Below are 17371 nucleotides of genomic sequence, written 5' to 3' on the forward strand. Positions count from 1 at the left end.
TTTAGAATTTGATGGCTGCAACACACTCAACAAAAGTTGGGACAGAGGCATGTGTTACATCACCTTTCCTTTTAATAACACTTTTTAGTCGTTTTGGAACTGAGGATACTAATTGTAGTAGATTTGCAATTGGAAGTTTTGTCCATTCTTGCTTGATATAAGACTTCAGCTGCTCAACAGTCCGTGGTCTCTGTTGTCTGATTTTCCTCTTCATGATGCGCCATACATTTTCAATAGGAGATAGATCTGGACTGGCAGCAGGCCAGTCAAGCACACGCACTCTGTGTCTACAAAGCCACGCTGTTGTAGCCTATGCAGAATGTGGTCTGGCATTGTCCTGCTGAAATAAGCATGGACGTCCTGGGAAGAGACATCGCCTTGATGGCAACATATGTCTCTCTAAAATCCTAATATACGCCCCAGAGTCAATGGTACCTTCACATACATGCAACTCACCCATGCCGTGGGCACTGATGCACCCCCATACCATCACAGATGCTGGCTTTTGCACCTTTCGCTGATAACAATCAGGATGGTTGTTTTCATCTTTGGCACAGAGAACTCGACGCACGTTTTTTCCGAAAACTAGCTGAAATGTGGACTCATCTGACCACAGCACATGGTTCCACAGTCTTTCAGTCCATCTGAGATGAGCTCAGGCCCAGAGAACTCGCCGGTGTTTCTGCATAGAGTTGATGTATGGCTTCCTCCTTGCGTAATACAGTTTCAAGTTGCATTTCTGGATGCAGCGACAGACTGTGTTAAGTGACAATGGTTTTCCGAAGTACTCCTGAGCCCAGGTGGCTATAATTGTCACAGTAGCACGACAGTTTCTTAGGTAGTGCCGCCTGAGGGCTCAAAGATCACGCGCATTTAACAGTGGTTTCCAACCTTGCCCTTTACGCACTGAGATGTCTCTGAATTCTCTGAATCTTTGCACAATATTATGTACTGTAGATGTTGAAAGACCTGAATTCTCTGCAATCTTGCATTGGGAAATGTTCCTTTTGAACTGACTAACAATTCTCTCACAAATTTTGGCACAAAGGGGTGAGCCACAACCCATCCTTGCTTGCAAAGACTGAGCCTTTGATGGACGCTACTTTTATACCCAGTCATGATACCTCACCTGCTACCAATTAGTCCCAACTTTTGTTGAGTGTGTTGCAGCCATCAAATTCTAAATTTGTGTATATTTACAAAATACAATTAAGTTGGTCAGTAAAACCATTGACAATCTTTTCTTTGTACTTTTGTCAGTTAAATAAAGGTTCACGTGAATTAACATATCACAGATATTTGTTTTTATTGCATTTTGGAAAATATCCCAACTTTTCTGGAAATGGGGTTTGTATATATTAATTCTGTTCTTTTTGCACGATGTTTAATCTATTCAATATACTCATACTGCAATTGATTTACTTATTTATTATTATTTTTCTTCTATACAGTCAGCCCTCCTTATCCGCGAATTCCACATGCGCAAATTCAACCAACTGTGAATCGAGAAAACCCAGAAGTGCTCTTCCAGCACTTGTTGTTGAGCATGTAGACTTCTTTTTCTTGTCATTATTCCCTAAACAATGCAGTATAACAACTATTTTACATAGCATTTACATTGTATTAGGTAATATAAGTAATCGAGAGATGATTTAAAGTGTTGGGGAGGATGTGCATAGGTTATCGTGGACCAGGAAGGAAAAAAAATCGGTTCTCTTACTAAGTAAGTCAGAACAGGTACATCTGGTATTATTTAGCGTCAGTTAGTCAAACGTTTGTCTTAGTATATAGTATATATTTTACCTTTCTATGCATATAAAACACTTAAGAACATATGTTTCAGTGCCGGGCTGGGGAATGGAAGTACCCGACTTCGATCCAGTGACAGATCGTTTTGAAGCATGCTCTCCATCCGTGCCTGGCTGATGTGGAGGATCAAAAACCCAAAGCCCCAAAACACAATAATTAAACCACTGTGTTGCTTAGTAATACTTGTAGCTTTCATCCGGACAGGGCCTTTCTCACTTTATCCTTTAAAATTGTTCTGATCGTTGACCGACTGTAGCCTAACGCATTTCCAATGACCGATGGCATTTCACCTCTTTCCGATCACTTTATTATTTCCACTTTATTTTCAATCGTGATCGTGATTATTTTTGTGAACAGAAACACTGCGGATTTAGAGCTCCGCCGCTGGGTCCTAATGTCCACCTCACTTAGACAGGTTAAATAAGGTCTGGGGTACCGCTGGGTCCTAAGGTTCACCACATTGAAACAGTTTGAATAAAGGACTTGAGCATCCATGTTTTTTGGTATCTGTGAGGGGTCCTGGAACCAATCTCTCGCGGATAAGGAGGGCCGACTGTATTATGTATTGCATTTAACTGCTGCTGCTAAGTTAACAAATTTCACGTCACATGCCAGTGATAAAGCTGATTCAGATACTGAAAATGCCTTGGTGGGTCTGAATGATACCCACTAGATTATTGGTCCATTAATTGACCACAATAACCACAGTATTCCAGTACTATTGACATATCATGAAAGCTGTGCTAACAGGATACCACATTTAAACATAATGTGCCAGAATTTATTAGTTCAGTGCTTCCAGAGAGAGACATTAATAAGTCACATATTATGGACTCACAGGAGCATCCTTTATGCACTTTATGATTAATATACTTTACAGATTATTGGATGGAATTGTGTCCCTGCTTTCCAGCTCGACCTACACCTCTCACTCCTTCAGTTAAACTGTAAGGCAGTAATATTTCAGTAATAAGCAATGACTGGGATGATATAATATGAGATTGATAGATTCTTTATTAGTCAGGGCATGAAGGGATACAGAGATAAGGCAGATTATTGGAGCTAAGAGAAAAAATGGATCAGCGATGATGAAATTGCAGAGTAGAATCAATGGGCCAAATGGCCCAATTCTGTTCCTATAGCTTATGATCTTATAATATTTGGGGTATACTAGAGAAAACTATTGGAAAACGCTTTCCAATTGCACCATCTGAAAAGACAGCAACGTGTCATAAAATCCCAATGAAAAATACTTCAAGTAATTTCTTATAGCATCAACATAAAATGTCAAAAATCTCACCTAGAACTCGCAGAATTGCAGAAGATGAGGCTGATCCCACATCATTTACAGCCACACATGTGTAAGTGCCATCATCATCAGTGGTCACATTCAATATTTTAAGTGTAGCTTCACCAGAATCACTGAAATCAACATTATACAATGCAATTAATTCATTAGATGAGAAATCTGTTTGAAAAACATGAATAAATTTCTAACAGAAAACCTAGTCTTTACCTGTACATAATACTGTTACGGCCATCATTGCTCAAGATGCTGTGGTCTGGGGCCTTCCACGTTATCATAGCTTTGGGACGACCACAGACTTTGCATTTCAGAGTAACCGTCTCCCCAATCTCACAGGATACATCTGTCAGTGGGCTGATGAATTCAGGGGGAACTGAGGGAAAGGAATAATTGATAGAATTAAGCATGGTTGCAAGAAAGATAAAGCATTATACCATATGAAATCTATACTAATTAAACCCAAAGAACAAGAGCTATTGTTGAAGTGTCAAAGATCAAGGGAGCGCTGAAGGTCAAATATGACAGAGAAAAGTGGGAGAAGGTCAAATGAACCACCTGTTCATCAGGGCTGTTCTGATCACTGTCTCAACTTCATTCTCTTGTTTGTCTCCTTAATCTTCAATTCCATTTGCTCCAAAACATTGTTTCAGCTTTTAGTAACTGATTCTTTCTTTAGAGTGCACCAGGGCAGAGAACTCCAAATATTTATGAGCTTCAGAGAAAATAACTTCTTGTCAGTTTTATGGAAGATTGCGTACTCTGAAATGTACAAAATTTGCCTAAAACAGGTAGTATTCAGAATGGCTAAAATTAGATGGAATTGTCTACAAATGGAGGAAATTCAGCATTGTTGCTACTCCCCCTAGGAGTGGGCATCCTGTAAAAATCACACCAAGAGCACAATGTGCAATGCTGAAGGAGGTGAAAAAGAACTCGAAGGTAACAGCAAAAGACCTTCAGAAATCTCCAGAACTTGCTAAAATCTCTGTTCATGTGTCCACTATAAGAAAAACACTGAACTAGAATGGTGTTCATGGAACGAGACCATGGAGAAAACCACTGCTGTCCAAAAAAAAACATTGCTGATATTTGACAGTGCTTCTGGGACAATGTTCTCTGGACAAAAGAGACAAAAGTAGAACTTTTGAATATGTTTGGAAGAAAAAGGGCACTGAATGCCAACATCAAGACATCATTCCAACTGCGAAGCATGGTGGAAGGCGCATCATGGTTTGGGACTGCATTGCTATCTCAAGGCCTGGACAGCCTGCAACAATGAATTCAAAATTTTATCAAGACACTTTACAGGAGAATGCCAGGGTAGCAGTTCGTCACCTGAAGCTTAATAGAAGTTAGATAAGCAACAAGATAACGATCTGAAACACAAAGGTAAATCAACAATGGAATGGTTTAAAAAGAAGAAAATTCATGTTTTGAAATGTCCAAGTCAGAGTCCAGACCTTAATCTAATTGAGAAGCTGTGGCATGACCTGAACAGGCTGTTCATACAAGGTATTCCAGAAATACTGATGAACTGAAACAGTTTTGTATGGTGGAAATGGTTTAAAATTCCTCCTCACCATTGTGCAAGGCTGATCAACAGCTACTGGAAATGTTTGGTGGAAGTTATCGCTGCTAAGGGAGGTTCTACGTCATTAAATGCAAGGGTTCACATACTTTTACCAGCCAGGACTGTGAATGATTAAAGAAAGTGTTCAATAAGGACATGAAAAGTACAATTGTTTTGTGTGCTATTAGCTTTGGCACATTGTATTTGTCTATGAAGATTAGACCACATTTTATGAAAAATTAATGCAGAAAGCCAGGTAATTGCAAAGGGTTCACAACCTTTTTCTTGCAACTGTACACTGTAGTTCAGACTGCAACATCCAAAGGATATAACTGCAGAACCAATAAGTCACCTAAATCATTAACATGGGGGGTAAATAATTGAATACTTGGCTCTGATTTTGTGATACACTATTAATATAATATCCAACATTATTTCTACATTCTATTTACTGCCCTCTCACTAAGCCCTAAATTTGCTAGCTTCATTAGATCCTCCTTATACATATCCCCACCAGAAACATCATCATAAAAGCTTATCAATAGTGCAGAATGACATATCTTAGTGCCTTTTTATAATATGAAAACATTCTAGCATTTTTAGGGTAATAGGTCAACAGCTCCTTGTGATTTTTACCTTCCCTTCTTTAGTAATTTTATATCTACTTTCAAACTACTGGGTTATCGCTAATGCACCAATATTCTTTATAGTCATCTCTTTTCATAGAACTGAGGAAGTCCTGCTCAGGGCAGTTATCTGATTTTAGTCCTTTTAATTTGATCAGTGATTTTTCATTAGGAAGATTAATTACTTTAAGTATCCTATTTATCACTGGACCCTTGGTTTACTCTACAGTGAAAAAAGACATAAAGTACCTTCAGCTTCTTTGCTCTCCATTATGATTTCTGTTCACACTGTCTCCATGTGACTCATATTTATTGTAATGCTCTCCTTTTTACATACTGACGGAAGCTTTTTACTTTGTGTGCTGCTAATTTACTCTCATATTTTAACTGATGCTGCCTTGCTAACGTTTAAGTCATCCATTGCTAATTCGCAAAATTTTCCCAGTCCTTCAACTTTTCATGCATTACTCACACCACTGCAAGTCTCTTCTTTTAACCTAATAAACACCTTTAGGCACAGATGAATCACTTGCCCTGTATTAATTTTATTTCTGAATGGAATATATAGTGATTGAAGTAATGAACTATTTGTTTAAATATTGTTATCTTGTGGCAAATAATTCTAATTTCCCAATTCACTTTAGTCATTTTTGCACTCTAATTAGCCTTATAAATATTCAAGACTCCATCTTCCAACTGAGTTATATTCCTTTCAAGCTATAGGTTCTCTAGAGGATCCTTAACTGTGAGATTGCTAATTAGCCACATCCAATTATAGATGACAATGTTTAAAGTAGCCTGTTGCCAGGTTAATTCCATGACATATTTTTCAAGAGAACTGTTCAAAATGCACTCAGTGATCTCATCAATCAAACTAATTTTGCCAATTTGACTTGCCTAATCTGTATGAAAATTGAAGGCTCTGCATTTATGGTAATATTCTTATTGAAGGCTTCTCTTATATGAGCATAGCAGCATATTAGTGAACGCAGCCCAGTCTATCACGAAAACCAGTCTCTTCTCTTTTAATTCTGTCCACACTCCCTACTGCCTCAGGAAAGGAGCCAACATAATCAAAGACCCCACCCACCTTCTCCCCTCTTTCATTGGGTAAAAGATATAAAAGCTTGAGAACACATACCACCAGTCTCAGGAACAGCTTCTATCCCACTGTTGTAAGAGTACTGGACCTCTTGTATGATAAGCTCTTGATCTCTCAGTCCACATCATATAGGCCTTTGCAATGTATTTGTCTTACTCTTTAACTGTAATATTTTGCTTTACATTCTGTTATTATTTTTCTTTTGTACTACCTCGATTGTATTTATGTATACATGATCCGTCTGCATGGCAAGCAAACACACTTTTCACTGTATCTCAGCATGTGACAAAAATAAACTTATTAATAATCATTGCTCATTATGCGTCATGTCGTATACGAGGGCAGTCATAGTCTTTCCATGACCACGATTGTTCTTGGCAAACACGAGGAAATCTGCAGATGCTGGAAATTCAAACAACACACACAAACTGCTGGTGGAACACAGCCGGCCAGGCAGCATCTATAGGAAGAAGTACTGTCGATGTTTCGGGCCGAGACCCTTCATCAGGACTAACTGAAGAGACGGGTACTAAGAGATTTGAAAGTAGTGGGGGGAGGGGGAAATGCGAAATGATAGGAGAAGACCGGAGGGGGTGGGATGAAGCTAAGAGCTGGAAAGGTGATTGGCGAAAGTGATACAGAGCTGGAGAAGGGAAAGGATCATGGGACGGGAGAATTCTCCCAAGCAGAGAGGGACCAATATCTTTGTAGGCAGGTTTGCCAGAGCTGTTGGGGAGGGTTTATACAGCCCTCCAAACAGAAGCCAGGATGTGTGGTACAAATTACAACGAGAGATAGAAAAGGCATGTCAAAAGGGCAATGTTAGAATAGTCATGGGGGATTTCAATACGTAGGTAGATTGTAAGTAAAGTTGGTGCTGGATCCCAAGAGAGAGAATTTGTAAAATGTGTACAAGATAGCTGTTTAGAGCAGCTTGTGGTTCAGCCCACTTGGGGATGCACCAATCAACTTCATAGCTCTTTACTTCACCCCTCCCCCTACCTTCTTGTTCTGACCTCATCTTTTTTTCCAGTCCTGATGAAAGGTCTCGACCTTTAACATCAACTGTTTACTCTTTTCCATAGATACTGCCTGGCCTGCTGAGTTCCTCCAGCACTGTGAGTGTGTTGCTTGGATTTCTAGCATCTGCAGATTTTCTTGTGCGTGTAGAGGGAGTCTTTTCTGGGTGACTGGCAATGACTAGTGGTGTTCCGCAGAGGTCGGTGTTGGGACTGCTTCTTTTTATGTTATATGTCAATAATTTGGATGGCGTAATTGATGGCTTTGTAGTTAACTTGGGACTATTGTGAGCAGTCTTGGGCCCCTATCTAATAACGGATTTGGTTACTTTGGAGCGGGTTCGGAGCAGGTACACGAGAATGATTGTGGAAATGAAAGGGTTATCGTATGTAAAATGGCTTGGGCCTGCATATGTTGGAATTTAGAAGAATGTGAGAGGGGGAGGGTTGTATCTCATTGAAACCTATTGAATGTTGAAAGGCCAAGGTAAAGCAGATATGGAGAGGATGTTTCCTATAGTGGGGGAGCCTAGGACCAGAGGGCACAGGCTCAGAATAGAGGGCAACCAATTAGAACGGAGATGAGGAGGCATTTCTTTAGCCAGAGAGTGGGGAATCTGTGGAGCCTGTTGCCACAGGCAGCTGGTCATTGGGTGTATTTCACACAGAGGTTACTAGGTTCTTCATTAGGGCATGAAAGGTTATGGGGAGAAGGCAGAAAAATGGAGTTGAGAGAGTAATTAGATCAGCCATGATGAAATGGCAGAGCAGACTCGATGGGCTTAATGGCTTAATTCTGCTCCTTTGTCTTATGGTATTATGGATACAGGCAGTCCCCGGATTATAAACGAGTTCTGTTCCTGAGTCCGTCTTTAAGTCGGATTTGTACGTAAGTTGGAACAAGTACATCCGGTATTATTTAGTGTCAGTTAGTCAGACGTTTGTCTTAGTATATAGTATATAGTTTACATTTCTATGAATATAAAACACTTAAGAAACACATGTATTCTAATAATTAAACCACTGCGTTGCTTAGTAATAATTGTAGCTTTCATCGGGGCAGGGCCTTTCACATGCACCATTATTCTCATTTTATCCTTTAAAATTGTTCCGATCGTTGACTGACTGTAGCCTAATGCTTTTTCCAATGACTGATAGCGTTTCACCTCTTTCCAAACCCTTTATTATTTCCACTTTATTTTCAATCGTGATTGCTTCCTGTCAATGGAACAGAAACACTGCGGGCGGCAGGTCCCGAGCTCCGCTGGTTCCTGAGCTCCACTGGGTCCTACGACCACCGCACTGAATTCCCCGGGTCCTAAAGTTCACCGCACTGAGTCAGGTTAAATGGGACAAGTGGGGGCTGTGCTGGGTTTGGGTATTTGATCCTCCTCAATATTCCGCGTGGCAATTTAAACTGGAGGTGGCAGTGTTTTTTTTTTTACGAGGTTGAGCTGTGAGCTCGACATCAACCCGGCACGCTCGGGAGCAGTCTGTCACTGGATCGAACTCGGGAACCTCTGTTCTCGGGCCCGGCGCTGATCTCACTGCACCACCAGCCGACCAGAAGTGGGGAGGAGGGGGTCAGGGTGAATTTTGCTAAGAAAAATTTAAGCCAAATACAAAGTTACACACTCAACATAGTGTCAACAGCAACAATTAAAATGGTGGAAGGCGTCACGATCTGACTTAAAATGGCAGACGGTGTTCTCCTTCCTCGGTTCGTAAGTAGGAGTTGTTCGTAAGTCGGACGTTCGTAACTCGGGGACTACCTGTAATATTGGTGGCGTGATTAGTGTGCTTGCAAATGACACTAAATTAGTGGTGTGGGGGACAGTGAAGAAGGATGCCTAAGGTTACTGTGCTACCTATAGTAGGTCATCTGGGAGAGTGGGCAGAGGAATGAGAGAGATGAAATTTAACTCAGACAAGTGCAAAGTAATGCTTTTTGGGAAGTTAAACCACAGCAGGTCTTATACATTAAATAGTAAAGCCCTAGGGAGTACTGTAGAACAGAAAGTCCAAGTGGTGCAAATATATAAAGTGGCAACTTAGGTGGCATATGGCATACTTGCTTTCATCAGAAGGTGCACTGAATACAAGAGCTGGAACAGCATGTTCCAACTTTGCATTAGAGTGTACTCATGGAGAATATGTCATTGGTGAGACTGCACCAGGAATACAGTGTGCCGTTCAGGTGGCAATACTAGAGGAAGGATTTAATTGAGCTTGCCTTTTCGTTCACCATAATTTTGCTAGATATGCTCATCTGTTTAACTGATTAATGGGTCAGATTGCTGAAACCCCACCTCTGGTTAACAGAGACATTTGGAAGCAGCTGGATATAAAGACTGTCTTATTTAAAATCACATGGTACGTCTCATTTAATTAATAACATGAACAGAAATGAAATAAGGAAAGTAAATTTTAAAATACCCAAATTTAACCTTTAAATGAAGGCCTAGAACCCCATACAAATTAATAATGAGTCCAGGAGCAGTCAGAGATCAGAAACATTGCCTGCTTGCTTACAATGCAGCTGTCATGTGGCAGTGTGCCACTTGTCCCACTGGCCAGCCATCAGTATGCTCCAGTTCAATATTTGCAATTTTACATTTATAATACTGCCTATCTTTATGTCATCAGTAAGTATAGATTGCAATTTTCTATTCCATTATTAAAATCAGCTATGATTATGTTCAATAGATGTGACCTCCTCATAGAACCACATAGCTCATAACCTGTCATGTCCTGTCAAAACTGCTCATTAGCCCAGCCTTTCTCCTGTTAGTCGGCTATTCCGCATAAATTCACATTTCGTCAGCTGTCTTCTGTAAGAAGATTATTACGTTTCTTCTAAGTATTTGTGAGATAAACAGACATGCACCAGTTTATATTTCTATCTTCACTCTGAATAACTGAAGTAATTAAAGGCTACTCTATCATTAATTAAAGACTGCAGTATTTTCCCAAAACATGTCAGGCTAACTTTTGTATCATTTCCTGGTTTGTCCTTGGCCTTTTTTAAAGAGCAGAACAACAAATGCAGGATCATAATAGAAATTGCAACATATTTGCTTAATACTTTTAAAATCTGATGAAAACTAACTGGTCATTAAGTAGTAGTCACTGATAGTTTACAGGTTTTATTTTACTCAGTGTAGCTCAAAATTGAGATGCAGTACGTCTTTTCCCTATTCTAGCCTTCCGTGCTTTCATGCACAGGAACTTGCTGGATGAAAGCCTTCTGGATCCTACTGGTAAGACCCAAGCAAGGCACCAGGGTTTTCCTGACATAACTGGGTCATCAAGGCTGAGCAATACAAAGTCATCATAAACTACACACGTGCCTAATAGCCACGTTTGTGCCATCTGTCAAAGCCATAATGTTTAAACCCCTATAAAATAGTGATTAAAAATTAAATGACTTATTTAAAATATGTAAAAAATAATACTCACATAAAACACAAAATGCCTAAGTAATTAAAATCTTTACTGCAAACATAAATAATTCAAAATGCAACTTAATTTATTCTTATACATCCTACTCACAGCCGCAAAATCAAGTCAAGTCAAGTCAAGTCAACTTTTATTGTCATTTCGACCATAACTGCTGGTACAGTGCATAGTAAAAATGAGACAACGTTTTTCAGGACCATGGTTTACATGACACAGTACAAAAAACTAGACTAAACTACGTAATAAAAAAAACAGAGAAAGCTATACTAGACTACAGACCTACACTGGACTGCATAAAGTGCACAAAAACAGTACCGGCATTACAATAAATAATAAACAGGACAGTAGGGCAAGGTGTCAGTCCAGGCTTCGAGTATTGAGGAGTCTGATAGCTTAGGGGAAGAAACTGTTATATAGTCTGGTCGTAAGAGCCCGAATGCTTCGGAGCCTTTTCCCAGACGGCAGGAGGGAGAAGAGATTGTATGACGGGTGCATGGGGTCCTTCATAATGCTGTTTCCTTTGCGGATGCAGCGTGTGGGAAGAGAGACCCCAATGATCTTCTCGGCTGACCTCACTATCCGCTGCAGGGTCTTGCGATCCGAGATGGTACAATTTCCGAACCAGGCAGTGATGCAGCCTGGTTCATTGTTCATATCAAAGGATGTATGTAACCATAAACCAATTCCCATTTTAAATGCTCTAGCAAGTAATTCAACATAGCCACAATTTAATTACTTTCAGTTCTAATATCACTATTAATTGCTTTTAAATTGCCCAGCTTCTCCTGACCAGCAGATGCAATTAAAAAAACTCAACACTTTTATGCCACTTTTAAAATTCTCTGTTGTTTTTACTATATTTTTTGCAACTTTTTAAGTTCTATGTGTGTTCTCAAATAGTCAGGATTTGTGTTGCATTTTGCCGTTTTGCACACACTTGTTTTGTTTCCAATTCTTTGGAAATGAAGGGCTTTTTTTTTCTGGCAAGCAGAGCTCTTGTCCCTTTAGGATTATTATTTACTTCTTTCTATGAATGCCTTTCATTTATCTAAAATTCTTTTCCCATTAATAGATTGCCAAGTTTTCAATAGAATTCTGTCTCACTTCATCAGATTTAGCCAAAATTGAAAGCTTAATAACACTTTGCACGAAACACTACATTGAGAGTCTTATTAAGAATGCAAATACATATATCTTCACACTTCATCAGGTTTTAAATTAATTACAGCCTTAGTCCCTTTTAAAATCCTAGTCTTTGAACAAGGATAGCATGGACGCCTGGAAATTATGCTAAACCAGTATTATTGTTTGGTCGTATCAAGAATATTTAGAAAATATGAGGCACTTACTTCCATGAAGACTGTGAAAGCTTTAGAAAGAGTACAGAGGAGGTACTCAGGAACATTTCAAAAAGATGAGAGATTACAGCTATATGGACAGAGTGGAAAAGCTGGACTGTTTTCTGACAGGAGAATTCTGAGAGGATATTTGACAAGGTTTTAAGGTTATGAAGGGCTCAGATATACTAAAATGGGTAAGGTGTTAATAAGTAGATAGAAACAGTGAAGACACGAGTAACCCGGGCATTACTCATTTAGCATTAAGTAATAAGAATACACTTCCTGATTAATAGATATGGATTCAACAGAGGCCTTCAACTGGGTATGAAAAAATGCATGGGTTTGGCAAAAGAGTAAAAAAGAACATTTAAGTGGTTTGCTTTTCTGCAGATCAGAAGGGCCTCTGTCTACGCTATTTTATGTTTATGACATATTTCTCTATGAATTTTAATCTCAATGAACTCTCAATAACATAAAATAAAAACACTTTGTGAAATGTGAGGTTTTTACAATAACTTACCATCATAAATATAATTAGGATTCAGGAGCTGAAAGAAAGAAATAATTACTTGATAATTAATTGAACATTTCATTCATAATGCTATTTGTCTTTGTTCCAAGATTTTATATGTATATGTTTTATGAATTAGTAGCATCTCTCTTTTGAGCAATTTTCATTGATGTCCGGAAAACTATTCTTATGGCCAGCATCTATATGCTATGTTAACAGTAACATTAATTTTAAGCAAAATATTTTAAATTTATTCATTAGTCCAAAGGGAAACATTCTTAATTAACAAACTTTTTGTTAGTAAATAAGTATTCAATAGAATTATCAGCACTGTTAGGTTCATGTCAGTGTTCATTTATTCTCAAATTTCCATCCACCCTAATTACACTACCTTCAGGTAATATCTCCATTTTGGAGATACCTAGATTACACTTTAAATGCAGTAATACCATTACTTATACTCATCCGCAGAGTAGTAAGTTCCACCCTACTGCCGCTCTGAGTAACGAGTTTCATTTAAATTACTTACCCTGCATTTTGCAATGTATTATTCAATGTTAATGTTTTAAGTAAAAGCTCTTAACATACCTGCATACTTCTAATAGATAAGTTTCCTAAGAAATGCACCCACATGGTTAATTGTCAATGATCTGATTGGCAACCAGTAAAATTTGCATTGGCAATGGAAAATAGGCCTTTTCGTAATTCTGAATTGTCACATTTAGAGAATTTTACATCTTTCAGTGGCAGAAAGAAACCTAAATTCTGTATAGGTTTTATAAATGTAAAACTGCAAAGTGAAGCTGGTGATCAGATTTGGATTCATTTATTTAAATATACATGTGTATAACCTGTGCCTTCTCTAATCAGTAGTGTGATAAGCAACATAATTGCTATTTATTTCTATTACCCTAAAGTGGCATTCATACCATAACAAAGGAAAGACATAACGCTTTCCCAAGGTTTTAGGGTAAAACTTTACTGTGATACTTTGCAATAATTATTTGTTATTTCAACAGTTAATTGTAGATTGAGATTAATTTTGACTTTAACCGATAGTTCAATGATAACTTCATCAGGGATGATGCCCTAGGCATGTCTAATCCGGTGATATGTATACCCCCATCATCCATCCCTCCTGATTAGTCCTCATCCAATCAGGTTTTCGATACTCCACATTGTTTGCCATTGAATTCCGGAGTGAGACCTTTGTCTTTGTTAAAAATCCTTTTTCTCTAGTTCTATTTCAATGGCTTCCTTCACAGGCGGTCAAAAAAAGCCATTTACAGGATTCCATGTGAATGCGGAGCAGCATATATCGGCCAGATGGGGTGTATGGTGGAGATCCACATCAAAGAGCACAGGACGTGTAGCCAGAGGAATCGGCAGTAGTGAAACATTGCATTTGCAAAGGCCATCGTATTGACTTTGACAGCACAAAACTATTGTTCTGTACCAATGGCTTTTTGAACCGCCTGGTGAAGGAAGTCATTGAAATAAAACTATAGAAAAAGAATTTTAACGAAGACTAAGGTCTCACACTAAGTAAGAGCTGGAATTTGTTTATAAACAAGGTGGGATAGCGGAAACCTGATTGGACAAGGACTAACCAATCAGGAGGGACGGACGATGGGGATATATATACCACCAGATGAGACATGCCCAGGCATCATCACTGATGAAGATGGCAAAGTTTGTCATTGAAATGTCGGTTAAAATTGATAGCTGTACCTGACTGGAAGCAGAGAAGAGCTTATTTGTCATATGCACTGGGAAAGCACTAAATCCTTTTTCAGTTTAATTTATTTATCACAAGTATATCAAAACATACAGTGAAATGCATCCTTTGCATTAACAACCAATACAATCTTCAGATGTGCTGGGGTAGCGTGCAAGTATCACCGCATTTTTTACTGCCAACATTATATGCCCAATGTGTTCACAGAACAACACTCGCAACAGCAGCAAAATAAGCCCCTTACCTCCCTCCCATCCACCCATGCATACAGAAGGCCATGAGTCCACTGAAGAAAGTCTCCAAGGACTCATGGACTTGCAGGCCTTCAACTTCCCCAGTGGACTCACATTGTACAGTTTACATGAAGCACTACTGTTCATAAGCATTTAATTGGCTCAACACTTTAATTACTGATTGCCAATAAAATTATCAATTAACCAGATAGATGTTCATTTTACAGAATTTATCTATTATAGGTATGCAGCTGTGCTTAGCACTTTTTGGTGCATATTTGTTTATCCCATCTGCACTGAGTTTATGGTATTATCCCTAAACTGATATCAAGTGGAAAGCCAAATCCAGTTGTAAGTTCACTGGATGGGGAGAAAAATGAAATTATTTGTCGTAGTTCTGACTGCATAGATTCCTGCAAGGAGGGATGACACTGACAGGCCTATTTACTGGACATAGAAGATGGTTGTGACCTAGTTTATCCAAAACTTGGGGAAACTGAACAGAAAGCAGTATAGTTTATTGTAACCAAAAATGTGGCATAGATAGTGCCTGAAGTTATATTTGGAACATGTTCCAAATATTCCATATTCCAGTAAAAAAAAACACATTTTAGAGGCTTGAAATTTTAGAAGCCTAAGTATTAGCTTTGCAGTCATAAGCTACATTATATTATTTTTCTATTTTATGCATACATTTCCTGTGAATTTCTGGAGACAATTTCTTTGAGAAGATCGAGGTGTATGGGTTGCATTCTGCAAATAATAAAAAAAAGATTTACCATTGTTCTGAATCAGCTTTACAGGTAGCCAACACTTAAAAGATTTCAAAATATAAATGATCAATAACATCAGAAAAAATTGAAATATTTCAGCCATTCAGCAAACAAGTCATGCAGAATTCAAATTTCTTTGTGAACAATGGCATAGGTTACTGTAATGTTTGGTCCTGGTCCTGGTCAGGATTATGCTAGGCAGTGAATGAATAGGTGGCCTTCACTAAAAGGAAGGTTGTCTGCTTACTTTAACTGCAAGGATCCTGCACAGCTGCTTTTACACAACTTAACTGGAAGAAATATGCAGTTAGTGGGGAAAATGAAGCTTAGTCATACTGCAATTATGTGTGCTTAATTATTCTGCACACCCACTCATTCAGCAGAGTTCCTTTAGTTCCCAAACACGATTTGTGAATGTGTGCACACTATGGTGAGTCACAAGCTAATACTGATTAATGGGAATTAGTACTGAATTAGCTTCCCTTATTTGCAAGACAATAATAACTTCATTTATTAAAGATATAATTATCAAATGAACACTTCGGAGTGTAACTTCACCATTTTTCCATTTAACTTCAAAAGATTATGGTTGCAAAGAGGACTGAAACACCACTGTGAAGAATTTCCAAAATAATATTTTACTTATACTTACCTTAACTGATACCTTATTGGGTAACCCTTCTCGAGACTTTCTGAAACCATTCTCTAGCTTTCCTTCTTTCTTGCTATCCTTATCCTTCTTTTCACTTTTCTTTCTTAAACGGAGTGCAGTGTGCCAAGATGTTGACTTTCTAATGTCATATTTCAAACCAGAGAGAGGGCAGGAGGAAGAACACATTTCATTTTAGAAACTTAAATTTTAAATACAACTCCACGATAATCAGGGCATTTAAAATGCACGCTATAATTTCTAATTACGTTTAACTTTCGATGTGGAATATCAGAGCAGCAATGTACTGCAAAGGAATATCTTTTCCCCACAGAATCAACCTATCACGGGAGACCACTGGGGTGGGGAGAAAAAGAAAAACACTCAGTGGCCACTTTATTAGGTACATCTGCTCATAAATGCAAATATCTAATCAGCTAATCATGTGGCAGCAACTCTGCACAAAAGTACGCAGACATGGTCAAGAGGTTCAGTCGTTGTTCAGACCAAGCAACAGAATGGGGAAGAAATGTAATCCAAGTGACTTTGACCATGGAATTATTGTTGGTGCCACACAGGGTGGTTTGAGTATCTCAGAAACTGTTGATCTCCTGGATTTTCGTGCTCAACAGTTCTCAGTTTACAGAGGATGGTGCGAAAAACGAAAAACATCCAGTGAGTAGCAGTTTTGTGGGTGAAAGCACCTTGTTTACGAGAGAGGTCTGAAGATAACGGCTAGACTGGTTCAAGCTGACAAGACGGCGATTGTAACCACGTGTTACAACAGTGGTTTACAGAAGAGCATCTGTGAATGTACAACGCGTCAACCTTGAAGTGGATGGATTAAAGCAGCAGAAGACAACACTGGTTTCCAATCTTGTACCTAATAAAATGGCCACTGAATGTATTTCCATGTAGCTCTCAGATATGTCAAAACAGAAATGACAAAAATATGGAGATTAAAGAAACTTGTCTTATTTCCCTGCCGCTGAGAGCCTAAGCTGTTGATATATAGTATTGTGCAAAATTCTTAGGCACATATACATTGTATGTGTGCCTAATACACTATAGTTATGTCTATCCAGTTACCAAATAGCACAATACTACTGAGCTAATACAAAACTAAGTAGTCTTATTTCTGTTTCCCAACCACCTTCCTATTTTAACCAACGTACAGCACTGTGCAAATATTTTAGGCACCTTAACGATAGACGTGTGCCTAAGACTTTTGCACAC

General features: G+C 38.7%; 1 protein-coding gene across 4 annotated transcripts in view; it reads right to left on the minus strand.

Annotated features, from left to right (window-relative positions):
* Positions 1 to 17371, minus strand: part of LOC140713799 (triple functional domain protein) — a 329694-nt gene that overhangs the window by 15934 nt on the left and 296389 nt on the right. For 2 of the 4 annotated variants that reach the window (XM_073024337.1, XM_073024336.1), the window contains exons 50-54: positions 16139 to 16277; positions 15407 to 15466; positions 12752 to 12779; positions 3326 to 3488; positions 3110 to 3231 (exon numbers count right to left, since the gene is read on the minus strand). In XM_073024337.1, the coding sequence (XP_072880438.1) occupies positions 3110 to 3231; positions 3326 to 3488; positions 12752 to 12779; positions 15407 to 15466; positions 16139 to 16277 (512 nt within the window). The remainder of the gene's footprint in view (positions 1 to 3109; positions 3232 to 3325; positions 3489 to 12751; positions 12780 to 15406; positions 15467 to 16138; positions 16278 to 17371) is intronic. The other 2 variants (XM_073024339.1, XM_073024338.1) reach the window with 1 other exon arrangement.

This window comes from Hemitrygon akajei, chromosome 20 (assembly GCF_048418815.1).
Source record: "Hemitrygon akajei chromosome 20, sHemAka1.3, whole genome shotgun sequence".
In the NCBI taxonomy this organism is placed as follows: Eukaryota; Metazoa; Chordata; class Chondrichthyes; order Myliobatiformes; family Dasyatidae; genus Hemitrygon; species Hemitrygon akajei.